General features: G+C 38.6%; 1 protein-coding gene across 2 annotated transcripts in view; it reads left to right on the forward strand.

The window, feature by feature from the left end:
* Positions 1 to 18,863, forward strand: part of CDYL (chromodomain Y like) — a 105,803-nt gene that overhangs the window by 39,850 nt on the left and 47,090 nt on the right. For both annotated transcript variants that reach the window (XM_050891264.1, XM_050891265.1), the window contains exon 2: positions 8,412 to 9,078. In XM_050891264.1, the coding sequence (XP_050747221.1) occupies positions 8,412 to 9,078 (667 nt within the window). The remainder of the gene's footprint in view (positions 1 to 8,411; positions 9,079 to 18,863) is intronic.

The raw sequence follows: 18,863 nt of genomic DNA on the forward strand, positions 1-18,863 counted from the left end.
TATTCTAGCTGAAGGATAAAGTGACAATATTTCTATTGGCCTTATCCTTTAAGTAAATAGTAGTCAAGCTGTTGAAGCTGTTACTGTGAGGTAGCTTTAATTTATTACTACATTTTCCTGAATTATCACATCCCAAAACATGGTCATCTTTGGGTGAGAGTTTTGTCTTTCATGTTGCCATAGTTGCCAATAATAAATATACATTTCAGTTTTCTATATTTTTTTTCTTTGGGATAGTGTTGGCTGCACCAAGTTTGGGACGTGCACTTTGCGTGACTGCAGCAGAGAGATACCAGCAACAGAATTTGACAAGTGCAGACAGAATATTTACCTCTGGGGAAAAAAAAGATCCAGGATTTGCTTAATGGGATATAGCTTTTACAAATGAATTGAAGATGGGAAGAATTTCCTTTGGAATTCTATGTGTGGGTGATGCTGAGATTTTCTAGTAACTAGTGATGAGAAAATTTTTAATAACTTAATAACACAGTAATACTTATGTAATAGCTTTGACTGCCCAAAATGTGTATCTCAAATCAAATGCTAGTAGTTTTTAATAGTTTCTTCTGATTAGGGTAATTTCCATTTAAGAAGATAAGCCTATTTGATGCTACTTGTTCTTATTTGAAAAGGAGGAAAACAGTGCATGTTTGGTAAGAATACATTGTTGCGGGCGTTTGTTTATATTCAGTATTTGTATAGATATTAACAGCGTTTCATGTATTTTCATTCTGCTTTTGTGCAAAATAGAAAATGTGTGTCTTATCTCTTTGTAAATAAAAGGTTAGAACAGTTATGAACAGTGAGTTGATGAGAGTAAGATTTTCTAACCATTTTTGCAATAGCGAGATAACTATAATTAGGGTAAAGCAGTTGATAAATTCTGCAGTAGGCTATAACTTGCACCACAACTTGCTGTGATTATTTCTATGTAAATTGTATCTGGAAAGATCTGTGATGCTGATATTTTAGCATCAATCATCAGTGGCGACTTGTGAGGAAGTAAATCTCAGGCAAACTCTTTCTCCAGTGAGTTAATTCTCTAGAGCAAAGTGACTGTGCCACAGGCCCTCCCTCCCCACCCATTTCCCTGGTGTCCTCGATGGAAAAGGCGTCTTAGTAAGATCTTTTTTCTGATTGCGAACTGTATTTTTCAATAAATCATAAGAGTTGCAGGTACAGTGATACTCAGTTTGTTGAATGTAAGTGCGAGGCATAAAACTTCCTAAAGTGCCTTTTCAGGAGGTGGCTGTGCAGCCAGGCATGGCACGTGCCACAGCTGTGATTCCCTGGAACCATTGGCATTGATGAGAATGTGGTAATTAAATTATTTTGTCTATTGTCTTTGTTAAGACTATGGAAGTATGTAAGACATAAAGTTGATGATAAATTATGAGCTTGACTGAGACAATTGTATTTTTATAGGCAACTTGATTAGAAATTTATACAGAGGGTGAATTAAAACTTTATTTATGACCTGCAGGCCAGTGTATTAATTGAACGTTGTAGATAGCCACAAAGTTAGCTCTTGAATGACTTGTGCACAGGAATCCTAAAAGAATGGACAGTCTTTGATTGAAAAAAAGCTAGGGAAAAAGAGAAATCTTAATATTTGTTTTAGGGTTAAACCATGACACTCAGTTATTTAATTTTTGGAAGGAAGGTTGAGATATACGGTTCCATTTATTGCACTGCTAGCATGAAGGACCACTGGAAGTGTATTAGCCCTTTATGTGACTCCTGTTCATAACATAAATATGTTCCAACTTCACTGCACACACTGCTTCCTCAAAAAGAGGCTGGGAGCAGCTGCAGGTTGTAAAGTGATGATCTTGTGTCCTGCTTTCAGCTAGGATAGAGTTAATTTTCTTCCTAGTAGCTGCTATAGTGCTGTGTTTCGGATTTAGTAGGAAAATAATGTTGATAACACGCTGATGTTCTTAGTTGTTGCTAAGTAGCGTTTCTACGAAGTCAAGGATTTTTCAGCTTCTCATGCCCAGCCAGCAAGAAGGCTGGAGGGGCACAAGAAGTTGGGAGGGGACACAGCTGGAACAGCTGACCCAAACTGGCCAAAGGGATATTCCATACCATATGATGTCATGCCCAGTACATAAACTGGCGGGGAGTTGGCTGGGAGGGGCAGATCACTGCTGGGAACTAACTGACTGGACATTGGTCGGCGAGTGGTGAGCAATTGCATTGTGCATCACTTGTTTTGTATATTCTAATTCTGTTAGTATTATTATTGTCATTTTTTTATTATCATCATCATTATTTTTCCTTCCTTTCTGTCCTATTAAACTGTCTTTATCTCAATCCACAAGGTTGGTTTTTTTTTTTCCCGATTCTCTTGCCCATCCCACTGGGTGGGGGGAGTGAGCGAGCGGCTGCATGGTGCTTAGTTGCTGGCTGGGCTTAAGCAGTGACATCCTGTACAAACTCATCCTGCTAGTCCCGATTGCCAGAAGACAGTCAAGTAGCTGAACTCTGTATTGGCAGGCCTTGGGCCGGATCAAGTATCATCCCTCATCTCAGAGCTGTCTCAAAAGTAACATGAAAGCTGTATCATCTGCTGTAGGTAATTTGACAGAAAGGCAATAATGTGCCCACATCTGATCCGTGTTTATTTTGTACAGCTCTGGCTTCCAGAACAATATATGTGTAATAGTCATCATAGCCGGAGAGTCCTGGACTGTATAGACACTCTGGCCAGTCATGCCATAAGGATGCAGCAGCTCAGTTTACAACAGTTCATTGACTGTTAATCCAATCACTCTGTCCTGCTAATCAAATCAGTCAGCTCCAGGAGCATGTGGCAGCAGGGTGACATTCGTTCCCAGGCTAACGCAAATGGAGTAACATGGAGCTGCAGTGAAGACGAACTCTGGGATTTATACGGTATCCTAGTGTAACTTTTTAACGATGTTATTCAAACTTAAACCATACAATACTATGGTTTTAGTATTCTGAATGTATGTGTGTTGAGCTGGTTTTGAAATTTACCTGCTGGTGCTAACTGCAGTGAGTAATGCTCTGAACTGGCGTTAAGTCATACTATTGGAAATTATGTATTTGCTAATAAAATGTGTACACTGAAGATTTTAGTGCACATTTTGCAGACCTTCAGGTGTATTTTGACATCCTCATCAAATTTATTTTCGAATAACTGTCTTCCCAAAACTACTTTCTCCTTTTATTTACAGTAAGAAGTATTTGAATACTGTTTATCATTGACGTCTGCAAGATTTTAATAAATAGAGGATATAGTCATTCATAAACATTGCTGATTGCTTATGGATGATCATTTAGGTTCCATTTGTACATGGAACAGTTTCCAATTTAACCAAGGGTGACTGTTCACATGTAGCACATACATGCGTGCAAGACTTGCATTTATTCTAGCTTCAGGCTCTGAATTGGGGAATGTCTACAGTAGTAATTTGGCTTATTTGGAGAAAATGAGTAGAGTGAAGCAGTTGGTGCTGTGACCCCCACCTCTACGTATTCTGCTGTGTGGCACTTTTATTTTGGACTAGATTTAGTGGAGCCTCTCAGGATCAAATATCCATGCACAACGTGTGTTGAAACTGTTCAGAGCTGTTATTTGCTTGGACCTGTGTGCCCCCTGAGGGGTTGAAGCATGACAGATAATACCATTGCATTGGTAACACCATGTCCAGTTTATATTTCTCCATAAAGAATCCACATCACGTATACAAAAACTGGTCTGTGAATAAAACCGTTGCACAGTAAGTGGGAATAGTGCGGAGGGGAGAAGGATTTGCTTCTAAATTGCACTATTGCTCTGAACCAAAACACTAATGTGAACATAGCCTTCAGCTAACAGAACAAGGCCTTCTCCTGTATTTTACAGACAACAGATAGAGTATGAAGTCAAATAGATTGTATTCTGTTAACTTTAAATTAATTTAGCCTGACATGAATGTGAGGACAGAGAGGAACATCATGGGAATGGAAAATGGATTTATGATAAACAAGGCAGCACTTATTGAATATTTACATGCCTACTTATATGTTTATTTTGCTCATTCTGTTTTTTGTTCCCCTCCCTTGACAGCTGTACCTCTAGTTCAATCTCTTCAAATCTTCTGTTAAAGTATGATCTTTTTGTACGTATAAAACATGTATATAAACACACATACACGCACAGAGAGTATGCCTTACATAGAGTTTACAAATGTGCCCAAATTACAATGCTTTAGACTGAGAACATCCTCTTGAATTTCATCCTTACTTTGATTGACCTGAACTAAAGATCTTTCATCGTGGATTAAGATTGCGTGTCCTTTTTCTGACCGTAGCAGAACGAAGAGGTTACTGTACCTGTCCTGCCCGTAGGTGTTTGTTGTCCTCTGCTGGAAGCTGCAGTCCTCTTAGCTGTGTCGGAAAATACCGCATTTGTGGCTGCTCTCCAAACCAGTTATTTCAGGATGCCTACATTAGCTCAGGTATTCTTAATATCTGAACCAGGTCACTTTGACAGAACTACGTTAGGGAATAATTACACAAGAAGTTGTGCTGACAGATGGGGAGGAGCTGTTGTCTCTGAGCACAGGATGGGGAGTAGCAGTTGCAGTGTTGCTGTTTTTACCTGGTGCAGCTGTAGCCAAACAGCACTTTGGCCTGCAACCTTACCTTGTTCTTGCCCGTTTTTTTAAAAAGTATAAATACAGTATATTTTGTTAACAAAAGCAATTAAAATCAAAGCATCTGCTTCTTCAGGGGGAGAAAGCAAACATGAACTGATTCTCACCACATTCATGGAAAGAAGGGAAATTTACCATTTTACAGACGGAAAATCTCAGATATAATTATGGTGTGTGGGTTTGTAATTTGGGCAATCCCCTGTTGGATTATACCTCTGAGCAGTGCGTTGTTTTTCTGTGGGCTGAATTTTTGAGTGTCATTGATCAGTACCCCATGTGGGGAAAGTGATAACTTAGCATGCTAAAATAAACTGGGAGATGTTCTCCTTTGCCACCTAGATAGTTTGCCTGATAACTTCCCCTCACACTTGTTTTATCTTTCCTTTTCATATAATTTTCTTTTTTGTTCTGATTCTTCCACAACACTTGAAAACTAACCATTAGCAGCAAATCCTGGCAGTGCAGAACCTTTTAATTACTAAAAATAAATATTACCCTGTGGCAGAAGGCACTGGATGCTGTAGAAATGGTAGTTGGCGGGAACCAGTTGTCGCCAGCACTTCTGGCGTGATCATGGCTAAAGGTGTGGTCTAGCTCTTGCCCTGGTGCCTAGGAGCACTTTGCCAGTTTTTAACTCTCTGAACCAACTCAGCATAAGATCAGAAAAGCACCAGCTTAGCTCCAGGGTAACAATAGCGGGGGGAGAAGCAATGCTGCCCGTATGGATGTTACCTAGCTGTTCCAACAAGTTAGCTGTGTCATCAAACCGCACTGTAACTGATGTGTCAGGAAGTAGGAACGTAGGCTTTTTTCATGTCAGAACAGTCGTCATCTTTTTTCATTTTAATATTTGGATGTAAGTCATTAGTATCTTCTAACATAAGACTTTGAGATGTCTTTCATTATATTTCATGTCATGTCACCGCTGTATGTCAAAATAGAAACAGATGACTTGGGCAAGCTTTCTTTTTCAGTAGGAAAAGAGGAGAAGTACAAGGTCGTGGTCTCTGTTTTTGTCACGAAATCGAGTTTAAATACACCACTAGATCAGGATGAATATTCCTATTCCTGTTCTATAGCCAAACCCGCTGTACATTGTGGAAGCATTCCAGTTTCCTCTTCCCAAATCTGGATGAGAAAGACATATGTAGCTGTTATCACCAGCAAAAGTATTGAAGCAGAATATTCCTGAGCTGTTTTTCAAGTGGTCCTAGGGGAGTTAGACTAATCAAGCTGAGGCAATCCAAAAAGTCCCTCACTAAAGCTCTGAAGCCACATGATAAATTGTGTATCACAGGTTAATTGCTATAATTTTTGTGTTGTAAATAAAATAGAAATAAGATGTCTTCAAGAAGAATTAAAGGGTTAGGAAAAAAGTGTCCTTTTAATCAAAAAGAGCAATGTCAAAGTAGGCTTTGTTGCAGGTTTGGACAATACAGCTAAATATAATGGTTTTCTTTATGCGTTCCTGTTTCCTCTATAAATCATCAGGTTGGGAATGGATTTTTGCATCTCCTGTTCTAGAGTTCATCTGTTATCTCTGCAAGGTGTCTGTTTTTTTTGGATGAGAGAGATGGCTTCCTACTTGAAAAGGGCATGTCCTTAATGGGTGGCCTTTCAGTATTGAAAGACGTTAGTAGAACTTTGTGCCCGGTAATCGATGCTGTTTGTTACAAAGATTTCCTGCTAGAAAGTAAAAATACCTTGCTAGTAGTAGAGATCTTTCTCTGAGAATCGTGTTTTTAAAATCTGTTTTAGAAGGTCGAGAGAGGGAGAGAGGATAAGCAAGACTATAGCAGTAACTGCTTTTTTTGACAATATATCAAGTTTGATTCATGAGTTTGTTTTTATTTTTTAATCTAACATTTCTGGCTTAATACTTGCAGGTCTTTTTACTCAGTCTCTACTAAAAAAAATTTGAAGGCATATTTCTCCATAATGACTTTCTTATTTGGGGTAGCATTTTTGTTAAGATGTTCTTAAATACAGTTTCAAGGAAAAACAGTAGTTTCATTTTTCTAGCTGCATGGGTTTTTTTAAGTCCATTAACTTTACTAGAAAGTGAAATAACCAGAATAAAAACAGTTTTAATGTATTTTAACATTTTAAATAATATTTGGACAATTTATATTGCATTACTCTCTATAAAATGTATTGAATTGTACAATTGAGTAACAAGGTAAAGGTGGAGCTAGGTTGTGTTTGGTTTTTATTTGTGTGTTGCTGTTTTGGTTGGGTTTTTTAAGACCTATGCAAACAGAGCTGTGCAACATCCTAATGACAGGACAGCATAGTAGAACACCTGCAGGGTATCGCATGAAGTTGTAGGATGTGTGGTTATATTACTGCTGAGATTATAATAATAGTAATCATTTAACCTCACTGTTGAAAACCAGGCAGTACATTATGATAACATGCCACATATAAAACTGAGGTGCACTCTTAAGAGAATCTGTTGTCAACAGCCATATGATTCCGTAATGAATCATATACCATATATGTATATCATATATATGTATACCATACATACCCGTATTTTCCTTCCATCCTTCCAAACTGTTCTGTAGACGTTCCATTTGATTAATGCTACTGGTAAATGTTACTGCTCTTCAGAGGTTCTCCTAGGTATGTGTGATCTTAGCTTACATGCATGGTCTTTGTTCATGAGGGACTAGGAGTTAAATTAATAAGTGATAGTCCTATCCCTGCCCCCCCGCCCCCCCCCCCCCCCCCTTTTTTTTTTTAATAACCAAAAGGAAGATAGAAAGCTATGTTGGTCCCATAACTGAAATGAAGCGGGCTGGAGGATTTACCAGAAGGATCAGCCTGGGGAGGAAAAATGAAATAAAAAGGGGAAATCCTAAGACTAGCCTTGCACTTACATCTCTTTTTCTGTAAAAGAATTCCCTTTCTGCAGGACTAGCATGACTGGCATGAGTTTTGGTACGAGGCATGAGCCTCTGTCCCTGCAGCTGCTGCTGTCTTCCCTGTCTGCTTTACCCCAGTGCCTGAATTCCTCTAGCCTGTAGGTCCCACATGCAGTTGTAGCATGTGCATGCTTAATACTTGTGACATAAATATCATCTCTATTTGCAGATAAGTGAGGCATGGTGATTTGTTCAAGTATGTGTTTCAAAGACTCTGGCCAAAACAAGTTCTCTGTCTTCACAAGAACAACAAATCTAAAAAAAAATCTTCTGTATTTGCCCCAATTTCTGAGCTGTACCATATCGTCCCTGGTAGCTAAAGGATAGCTCACTGTACGTAAGAGATTCTCACGTATACCTTATGCTGAGCAAGGAAATTATTCAAACAATATCAAATTGATAAGTCTTGTAAGGTAAATATGCTGTATAAATACAGCATATTTAAACATGATCTCTATATTCAGAGAGGGAAATCCTATCCACGTTGAAGTTGGTGTCAAAACTTTGCTGGGGCCAGTGCTGACTGTCAACTGCAATGTGTCATATTCAGATTCTTGTGCATGCAAAATACTTACTGAAGAACAATTTTGGTATTTTAGAACATCTTTTATGAGACGGAAGTAACAATCTGTAGTTTAAAGAGAGGACTTTCCAGTCAGCAGTGAAAGACTGTAAGCTATAGAGCTACAATACAGAATTACAAAACTACAAGAGTATTTTTAAATCTGTCTACACTTAACAAATTATTTGCATGCAAGTTGCTCACTTGAGTTGTATATCTGCCCATGTCTAATGTTTAATTTTTGCTTTTTAACAGGTAGAGAGAATTGTTGACAAGAGGAAAAACAAGAAGGGAAAAACAGAGTATTTGGTGCGATGGAAAGGATACGACAGTGAAGACGATACTTGGGAGCCAGAACAGCACCTTGTTAATTGTGAGGAATATATACATGAATTTAACAGACGCCACAATGAAAAGCAGAAAGAAAGCACATTAACCAGGACAAACAGGACCTCTCCAAATAATGCCAGAAAACAAATTTCTAGATCTACCAATAGCTCTTTTTCAAAGACATCTACTAAATCTTTAGTTATGGGTAAAGACCATGAGTCAAAAAATAATCAACTCTTTTCTGCCACCCAGAAGTTCCGGAAAAACAATTCACCATCTCTTTCTGGAAGGAAAAATATGGACCTTGCAAAATCAGGTATTAAAATCCTAGTGCCCAAAAGCCCAATTAAGAGCCGGACAACAGTTGATGGCTTCCAGAATGAAAGCCCAGATAAAATGGACCATATAGAGCAGGATCAAGATGACTCTGTAGCACCAGAAGTAGCAGCAGAAAAACCAGTGGGAGCTTTATTAGGACCTGGTGCCGAACGTGCTAGGATGGGGAGCCGACCAAGGATACATCCATTAGTGCCACAATTGCCAGTGCCAGTAACAGCCACAATTGCATCAGCATTAACAATAAATGGAAAAGGTATGTGTACGAGTCGGTCATTTTTGTGTAGATTTTTCATTTGACTGATCTTTTCTGCTGTCCAGATGCAAACCAATTACCCACTCTGTTTCAGCCATGTTAAATCAAGTCTGGAGAACTTCACAACTTTATTTTACATAACTATATGACTACAAAGCCATTTCGAATTTTGCTAGCTTTTGCTTTCCTCGCAGAGATTCATTGGTATTTGTGTTTTCAGAATCACCATAAGATACATCTGTGTTTGCCTTGACATTGTGTGGTACACATATTCAGTGTACCATTTCCACAGATTACATCATTGCTTTAAGTTTATTTAAATAGGCCAAAATTGGTATGAATATTAGAAACATAAATTATGAGAATAGATGAACGATGTGAGCAGGGATTCTTCATAACAGTTCACGTATCTATTTTGTTATAAATATTGCCTGGAAAAAAACCTGTGAGAATGATGTTGCTTAAAAAAATGAAGTTGATAAGTTTTGTTTCAGTGAAAATTTGAGCCAGTTGTGGAGACACGTACGCCTTCTGCCTGGATTGAATTCTGTCGTCATATTTTATCAATATTTTGTTGTTTATACCTCATTTGATATTGAGAGCTTATTTAGGTTTGATGCCTGGTTTGCTAATATCTCAGTAGATGACAGTTTATTCAACTTGTGCTGTAAAATTTGTGATACTATTTGTGAAACCCAAACTGCTTTTGTGGGAGGAAGCTGTTTGTTCCCCCCATCCAGCTGAGACCCTCACTTAAGACTTCATGGTCCTCATTCTTGTGCCCCAAACCTTTGTTCTTCCCTGACAGACCCAGGTTGTTGTGTAGTCACAGGTGTTCTCGTAAGCATGCTTTTGAGGCTAAATTTTCAAGTGTAACACTGCATCCTCAAACAAAATGCAGCAGGTAAAACCTGCAGGTATGCTATTGATGACAGCTTGCTGGAAAAATTGCTTGAAAACCAAGGACTTGGCCTGCCAAAAAACACACTTAGAGACAAACTATATAGGCAAAAAAAAAAGTGTTGAAGACTTTGGGAGAGTTTGTGTTGGGTGCCCCACTGTTGCTTGCATTCGGATTTTCTGAAAAAACAGCTGCAGCGGGAGAGGCTGAAAAGCAGTGGACAAGGGAGCAGTATGCTCCTGGAGCTGCAGTGTCAGGTCATGGACCAACCCATTTTGCTGCAGATGAACTAGGTAACCATGGTAATGCACACACGGATGCCAGGAATATCTCTTCCTTTGCATGGGCTAAAGAAGGAATGTAAATCTCAGAGGATGTAAACAAAGCTGGAGGGGAAAATGCAAGAGATGCCAGTATATGAGTTTTCTGAGTAGGTGAGGTAGAGGAGTGTGTTTGCGCGTGTGATGGTTTTGTGATAATTAATATGTGTTCTGGAGTATGGTATTGTTCCTAGTGAAGTGATTGATAAGCACTGCCTTTGGTGTCTTGTCTTTTTGCCTCATGGCATTCAGAAAAAATATTGGGACACAAAGGACCTTCTTGGGTAGATCAGTACCCACAAATGATTACATCATTCCCACCAACCTTTCACTCTGGTAATAGTGGTACAGCAAGGGCCCAGTTACAGGGCATCAAGTGGAAGTGGAAGGACCTGCACAGGAATGGTAGTGACACATAGAATATTAGCTGAGGTGCATTTATCTGTTTCACTGAGATGTCACAATTTCCTCAACTGCCACCACCTCCTTCAGCTCTTTTTAGGCATTTGTCTGGGCAACTAACATCGAAAGCTATTGACTGGCCCTAGGGCTGATGACAATATGAGATTTTTCTCACACTTACGTTTTCACGAGATCTTAAGGTGCAGAGCAAAAAAAGGAGAGCCAAGGAGATAGTCACAATACGTGGTTGCCCAAAAATACACAATATGTTTCCACCTTCTGTCTGCTGCTGGAGGTATACTAGTACAAGTACATTAACTGAGGCTTTCCCTCTCTGTCCTGATACACTGCTGCCAGTCCCAAGCTGAGCTGTGCAGTCTGCTGGGAAACGGATGCTAAATATCCAAATTTATTATGGCTTTGCAGGCAGTTATGCTCATCTGCAACACTTTTGGGGGTAACATCCAAATCATGCAGTAATTCTCTGATTATAAAACTTGGAAACGAAGTTGCAAAAGAAAAATACTTTGCATTTATATCTGACATCAGTCTCTTTTCCTAGCTTTTTAGAATTTTTTGGACAGATATCTTTCTCACGAAAGCCCAGGCTCTGACTCAGCCATTCTGCATGGCCAGAGTGAACCTTTATTTAGAGAGAAGCCAAGAGAGGCAGCCCTGTCTCCTAGAGCTAGCCTGGCCTTGGAGCTTCCTGAGCTGACACATTCTCTGTCTCTTCATTAAAGCTGTGCTCTTCTCCGTGCTGTTTTTATTTTCAACTTCACACTGCTATTCATTAAAAATGTAGTAAATCGATGCTTCCCTCCCTCCCCTGCAATGGGGCTGTCGCGGTTCAGGATCCCATTTGGCTCCTTACTCAGGACATTCTTCTGTCTTAAATGGACACCTCATCACATTTGCAACACCACCTCAGGAATCATACATCATGAGAGGTATTCATGGCACAGAAACGCCATCAAATTCGTACCCTCATCTTCATACGCACCAGATCTGACATATTAATAATACAGATGATAGATCTGGCATTTGGAGCACTCTTTCCAAACTTCCCACCTCCTCCACATACACCTTCTCTTAATTTTAAGAGTTCCTACTTCCACATGGAGGATGCTGTCAGGAAGACAAAAGCACGTTTTGAAAAATAACTTGAGCTGGTTTAGCAATTTTTTATCAAGACACTTTTGTTGGAAAAACTCAGTCAAAACAGAAATCACTAATTGGAAAGCATAATTTTGAAAGATTCTAGAAAAACACATATTACAGTTCAAAAAATTTTTAGACAACTTTTAAGTAAAGCTGATTTAGCTTTTGACTTTTTTTTTAAAGTCATATTGGAAAAATCATTTAAAATTTTAATATGAAAACAGTGTTCCTAATTTTGAGATTAGGAACACTGTGTTCATTTTTTAGTCCTAGTTCAGGATGGTGAAACTCTTCAGCGTTTAGTCTGTTCTTAGTTTTCCCCAGCCTCGATTTTTATTTTTTTTATTTCATTTATAATAAAAGTACACACCAGGAAAAAAAACTTGTATCCATAGGAAAATCCCATGACTGCAACTACTAGGAAATATTAGTATTATTGTAGCACCTAGTCCTGCTTTTCGTGAGATGAACTGCCATGATGCAGTTCTTGTTCCAAAGTTCCTACAGCCTCAGAAAAGGCAACTAGCAAATATTTATACAAATATGCAGGGGTACTAGGGGAATACAATAACAGTAATGTTTGCTCTGGGAGTTGGTGGTTTCAACACACTAAAATCTAGCTTCTATCCAAAGTATATTTTTTAACAAAGACCACTATTATATTGAATGTTCATATTTTAAAGGCTTGGCCTTGAAAACAGAGTCGATGGAGTAATATACTGCATACAAGTCTAAGAAGGGTGATATATGGAAGAATTGGGAATGGGTCACTGAACGAATGTTGCTGTGGTTCTGGTTTTTTGAAATATGTGGTGATCATCAGCTGTTACTAGAAGTTAATAGAAGTGATCCTGAAATGGGTGAATGAAACAGAAAAACACTACCAGAGAACTGAAATGTTGTGGAAAAGATATTAATGGCACCTACAACCAATGCATATTACTCAAAACTAGGCCAGACAAAAAGTGGCCTCATGTCTAACAATAGGTTCTGAGACCCTTAAAGTTTTTGAAAGCTTCCTTCATCAAAATAGAATAAAAAAATAGCTTTGAAATTTTATTGCAAATGTTTTAGGCATAGTACACTCATAATATTCAGGAAAGTTCTATTTAATAGAGTACACAAGAAGTGAAACTGTAAAGGGGATCTAATCTGTCAGTCACACTAGACTAGGGAGTTGTCTTGCAATTTTAGAAAGGACTAAAAGACTGAATTGATTGTTCACCTTCTGCAAAACTTGATCATAAACCAGGTGAATACCATTGCTTGGCAAATACTAGTATCTTTTTTTTTCTGGGTCACCCTATAGTTGCTACAGTTTTTAGTCAGCTAACAATGTCCAACATGTGGATGTAATTGAGAATAAATGCCACAAGAAGGGAGATTTTGGGCAGAAAGGCATGCAAAGCTCAAAGTATAAAATGAGCAAGAAAAGCACATCTAGCTGCATATGTTGTTATAATTAGAATAAGGCAGGCTGGTGGCTGGCGTACGGGAAGAGAAGAAATACAAGAAATGCAGTGAATTACATCACTTGTTAGACAGAGAAGCACCACCAGTGTGCACAGTGGCATTAGCATTGCCCTCCTTACACATATTAGTTCAGATGAATAACTTGCAGGAGCAGCAGGCTGTCTGACAATACAAAGATGATTGCAGTATATCACCCTACAAGGAACAAGGGTGTCTGCTAATTTTTCAGTTGGATAATGGTGCTGGTTTTTATCTCAAAACAATGGTATTAGCACCAAAAGAAAAGCCAGGCATCAGGAAAAAAATACCTGAATTTAAGTTCTGTTTGTTACCTGTTCTCTCCCTTACCCAAAGCAGCTTATGGGATTAAAAACCACAGATTTGGAAAACCAAAAATCCACTCTAACAGCCAAGAAAAATAGTGTCTGTTGTTTGGTTAAGTGTCTGACAGCTTTAGTCTCAACAGGAACCAAGCAAGTGTAGAAGTGCTTATGGCGGCAACTGGAACTGGGGAGAAACATACGTTCTCAATACAATACTAAGCCAAGCTGAAAGGAGCTCAGCCACTCGCTGTTCCTTAGGGTGAGAGGAGCTCACCCATTTCCCTCCCAAATTCTCCCAGTTACTTTCTGCCCTCTCCCTGTATGTGCCTGAGTGTTGAGCTGTGCATGAGGAACAGCCCACTGTCACCAGCGCAACTCATTAGGCCACCCTCAAGAGTCCCATGGGAAGAGCATAGCAGTTGACAAAGGTGTGTTGAGTGTGAACCACATTAATTGTCCAGGTGGACCACAAGCTATGCATATAACCTCTTAAAAAGCAAAATTAAGAGGAGAGTTGCAGAAGTTAATTGCTGTGTGAATTAGAGTGGACAGTATAACTAAAGGAGAGTTGGGGTGAGGTGTTACAGTTTTTCAGATTTCTTTTTAGCATCCTGGAAGGACAGAAGCAGCTTTGAGCCCTCCTTTTGTTTGTTTTTGTTTTGGTTAAGTAGTAAAATGTGATTCCAAAAAAAGCCCTAAGACAGGAACTTCCTTTTTCAGTGTGTTTGTACATTGCACTTGGATGGTGGCTTGATCTCTGCTGAGTGATCTGGAAAGCAACCAAGTATTTTATTAGTGCAAACAAAAGCCTATGAAATGGGTTAGTCCTTTGTAAAGCCTGCCTAACTTCTGAAATTACTGGTTAAACTTTTTTGTCAAATGCAGCAGCGTGTAATTTTGTATCTTCTATTGTGTATGCATTTAGCAAATCACTAAGAGTAAAGAGTAAAACAGTTTTCATTTAATCAACCATAAAGACACCTTCGGGTTTTTTTTCCTTCAGAAGTTGCATTTGATTTAGATCTTATTACTTAAGAGTTCACATTATTACTTCCCTTATGCAGTGTTGCAACATTTTAACCTACCATCAAATTTTCCATCTGTATTACTAATTTTCAAGTTCTTCAGCTTCTTTAATCTTAACTAAAATAATATTCTGAATTGTTGCCAACTTATCATTTTTCTATATTTTCTGGCTTAATATAAATGTAAACATGTTAAGGAATATGGTAGACTGGATGGTCTGTATTATGTGGAAAACTGACCTGTTATGCCATACTGTTCTGGTTTTTGTCTCCCCCCCCACCCCGTTGCTTGTGCAGTTTCTGGTACAGATTATTGTTACTTTACGTGGTGCTCCAGGATCGAGAACTTCTTGTGAAAATCTCTCATCTTCAGGGCCATATTGGTTTATGTCAATAGATCATCATAATATTAAATCAGAATTTAAATGCAGGGTTTGCTTGAGTTTTAAGGCTGTTTTCCTGAGAACATAAGGCATAAGTGACTGGTTTCTTCCTTCTTCTGCCTTCTGCCATCCTCCACTACTTACAACAGAGATGCCTCAGTTGGATGCTATGTTGGTGTAGACTTTTGACACAGCTAAGCTGGTGTAAAAGGTAGCTACTTTGAAAAGAGTGGTCTCATTGCTTTCCCCACTTCCCCAACCCTAGGTTATAATATGGCCTAACCAACTGCTCCTTTAAGGACAGACTTATTTTTATCAGCCTTCTGGAAGTGACAATGAGGGAGAGGATGTGTCCCTGGGGAGGGAGACAGACACATGCTTTTTCCTTTTTTTAATTCTGTCCCTGAATGGGTCAGAATTCATTTCTGGTTTCATTCATCAAACCCTTTCATTCATGTCCCTGAATGAAGGGGGGGGGGGGGGGGGAAGTTTTCCATTAAAAACCTTTAATGGAAACTCTGGATAAAATTTGTTTTTTAAAAAAAAATGGGGGGGGAAGAAAGTTCTCAAGAAATACTCAGTTAGGACATAAAATCCTCAACCTAAGTTGATAGAAAAATGCCTGTTATTTTCACTGAAATTTGTATTACACCTGCAGGCCCACTGGTAAACACAAAGCTCTTAGCTGTGCAGTTCTTCTGACGTTGCATTAGTTTACACGGACTGAGGATCTGGAGTCTAAATCTCTCCTCACTACTCAGATGGGGTCAATAATGATCAGCTGTTATGTCCTCCTACAGTACTTGTACCAACATGAGACAAATGTAATTTCTGAGGACACGTTTGTCATACCTGCTGCGTCAAAACTTAGGAAAGATGAAGCACAATGAAGCAAAGGCTCTGTTTACAAGGCTCACTTTCAACCTACTTTGCATACGTCTACGCGGATAAAATGTGGTGAAGATCAGACTGATAGAACGGAAGTGTTAAGCGAGATTATTTTTTTTTCTTCCACCATTGTCAAAATTGTAGAACTTCAGAACAGCTTTTGATAATACAGCAGAAATGTGAAGTGCAATCAGAAATCCTCATGCGGTGCCTTTTGCAGTTGTGCCTGGCAGAGTAACCAGCAACTTTTTTTGTCTCGTGCTGTTTCAATTTTTAAAAAAGTTACATCTCCCATCTGTGTTAAGGCTGTGAAGTGGATGGAATGCATGTTTGCTGCCGGAACTGTCATTATGAATCTGTGTTCTCTTGAAAAGAAGATTAATCTTAATAGGTTGATACAAAAATCTGTAAAAAATGGACCAAAACGATCTTAATATGGCTCAGGGAAGATTTGCCTAGATCACATTTTCTACTTAAAACAAAAAGCCAACAAAACATCCTCACAGGGAGACTGTTACAGGTGGGATAAAATATCAGAGAATTAGTAAACAAACTATTTCAGTTTTTTTCCATCAATACTTGTGGAAGAGAAAATTGTTCAAATTCAAGGAAATTGAATTTGAAATTCAAGAACATGCAAAACTGAGATTTTTTTTTTTAAAGCTAGCTGCTCAGATAACAGCTGGAAACAGCTTTGCATTTTACAGGTGATTGCAAAAATATCTTTTTTTTACAATGAGAACTAATGAATAGCCAGATTCTATATTGCCCTGGGATAGCTGTACTTCCTACCCAGCCAGAGAAGTTGCAGTATTCAAACTGGCATAATCGTGATCCAAAACTGCTGCTGTAAGTTATTGATAATAATACAGCAAAGTACTATTCTTTTATTTAAAAGAAAATAAATACAGTAGCCGTACATTTGTGATACTGTATGCATTTTTTCAAATCAAACAAAAATATCTAAATTATCTGCTGTACATACCATTTATATTGTAAACATATTTAAGAACACACACTAAAATGCATTAGGCCACAAATTATCAAACAGTTAATTCTGCTCTAGTAACTGTTTTCTTAATTTTGCAATCTTAGAATGCATAAAAAAAGCTTTTGGTTTTTATTTAGTAAGTATTTTCAATTTGAAATGCTTTAAAGTTTATTATATTTTAGATGCCTTTAAGAAACAAAGGCTAATCATAAACACTAGTGCTTTGAACTAGAATATTCTATATTTGAACCCATCTGAAAACTGGGAAGTTCTAAGATTTAATCATAGCATCATAGAATGGTTTGGGTTGGAAGGGACCTTAAAGATCATCTAGTTCCAACCCTGCTGCCATGGGCAGGGACACCTGCCACTAGACCAGGTTGCTCAAAGCTCCATCCAACCTGGCCTTGAACGCTTCCAGGGAGGGGGCATCCACAGCCTCTCTGGGCAACCTGTTCCAGTGCGTCACCACCCTCACAGTCAAGAATTTCTTCCTTACATCTAACTAAATCTACCCTCTTTCAGTTTAAAGCCATTACCCCTTGTCCTATTACTGCCTGCCCTTATAAAAAGTTCTTCTCCAGCCTTCTTGTCGGCCCCCTTTAGGTACTAGAAGGCCGCTATAAGGTCTCCTTGGAGCCTTCTCTTCTCCAGGCTGAACAACCCCAACTCTCGCAGCCTGTCTTCATAGGAGAGGTGGAAGAAGAGGAGGAAAGAGAGTACCTTACTATTGTATTAAGAGTTCTTTGAACATCTCAGTGATGTTCACAATTCAGTGAAACATGGATAAAGTACAGATTGTCATTTATTTTCTTTGAAAATATTCCTTGAAAGAGGCAACTAAAGAAAGTAAGTAGTGCTTCAAAAGCCTGCTAAGAAACTGGCTGGGAAGATGGAAAACAGAGTAGGCTTAATGGTTCATTGTAGTTGTGTCAGAAGGTTAACAGTGGGATGTCATAAGATTCTGTAATAGGATCTGTGCTTATTTATATTTATTAGTGATCTCTAAAAAAAAAAAATTGCAGCGAGCAGCAAAGGTACAAAACTTGCAGAGAAACACTTAGTTATTTATTCCTTAAGATATAAGAAAATAGAACTTCAGAGGGACATATCTAAAGCGGGAGGCTAAGCTAAGTGATGAACAGCAGGAAGATAACTTGAACTGATCGTTTTCCTTGCTGGCTCCTAAACAGTTTTTAGCCTGGGATGCAGATAGGAATACCTAAACACTGCTAAGGGCAACTCCAAGAAGACTTGGCCTAATATTGGACTAAAGAAGTTCTCAAGGTTTCTCTGTTTGTCACACACATTTGTCATTACTCTTCAATCAAGCTTGGTGTATAATGAATCTGTAGATAATATGTGCTGGCTGGCATAGTATCTTCCATGTGTTAGCACTGCTGTCCCTCAGATTTCAACTTGGATTGCTATATTGTTTTTTAGGTGGGCTAGAATGAGAGGGAGTGGAGAAACTGGCTGGCTGCCTTCTCAGGCTACTTCCATGTGAGAGGTGTCCAAGTGGACTTCCAATGTATACACAGTTGGAGAATCTAGGCCAAGCCATTGATGAAAGGTGGTACAACAGGAACAAAGAGGATATAAAATAATAATTTAAAAAAACGATCATGTATCTGAAGGGAATACTGAAAAGATTTTAGAGAAGAAACAAACTATAGGCACGATGAAATAATGACTGATGTAGCTGGAAATTTCTATTCTGGAATTGAATGAGTAAGACAAGGGGACATTAAAGAAATGAAAGAGTGTCAAATTCAAAACAGAAAGATGATAGCTTTTGATATAGCTTCCATTTAGTCCTGAGAACTGTTTGCTAAAACACATTTGAGTCCAAGAGATAAAGAGATAATGACCATTTAAAAGAATTGTAGGCATTTATAAGGATAATGAGAATAAACTG

This window comes from Gymnogyps californianus, chromosome 2 (assembly GCF_018139145.2).
Source record: "Gymnogyps californianus isolate 813 chromosome 2, ASM1813914v2, whole genome shotgun sequence".
Lineage (NCBI taxonomy): Eukaryota > Metazoa > Chordata > Aves > Accipitriformes > Cathartidae > Gymnogyps > Gymnogyps californianus.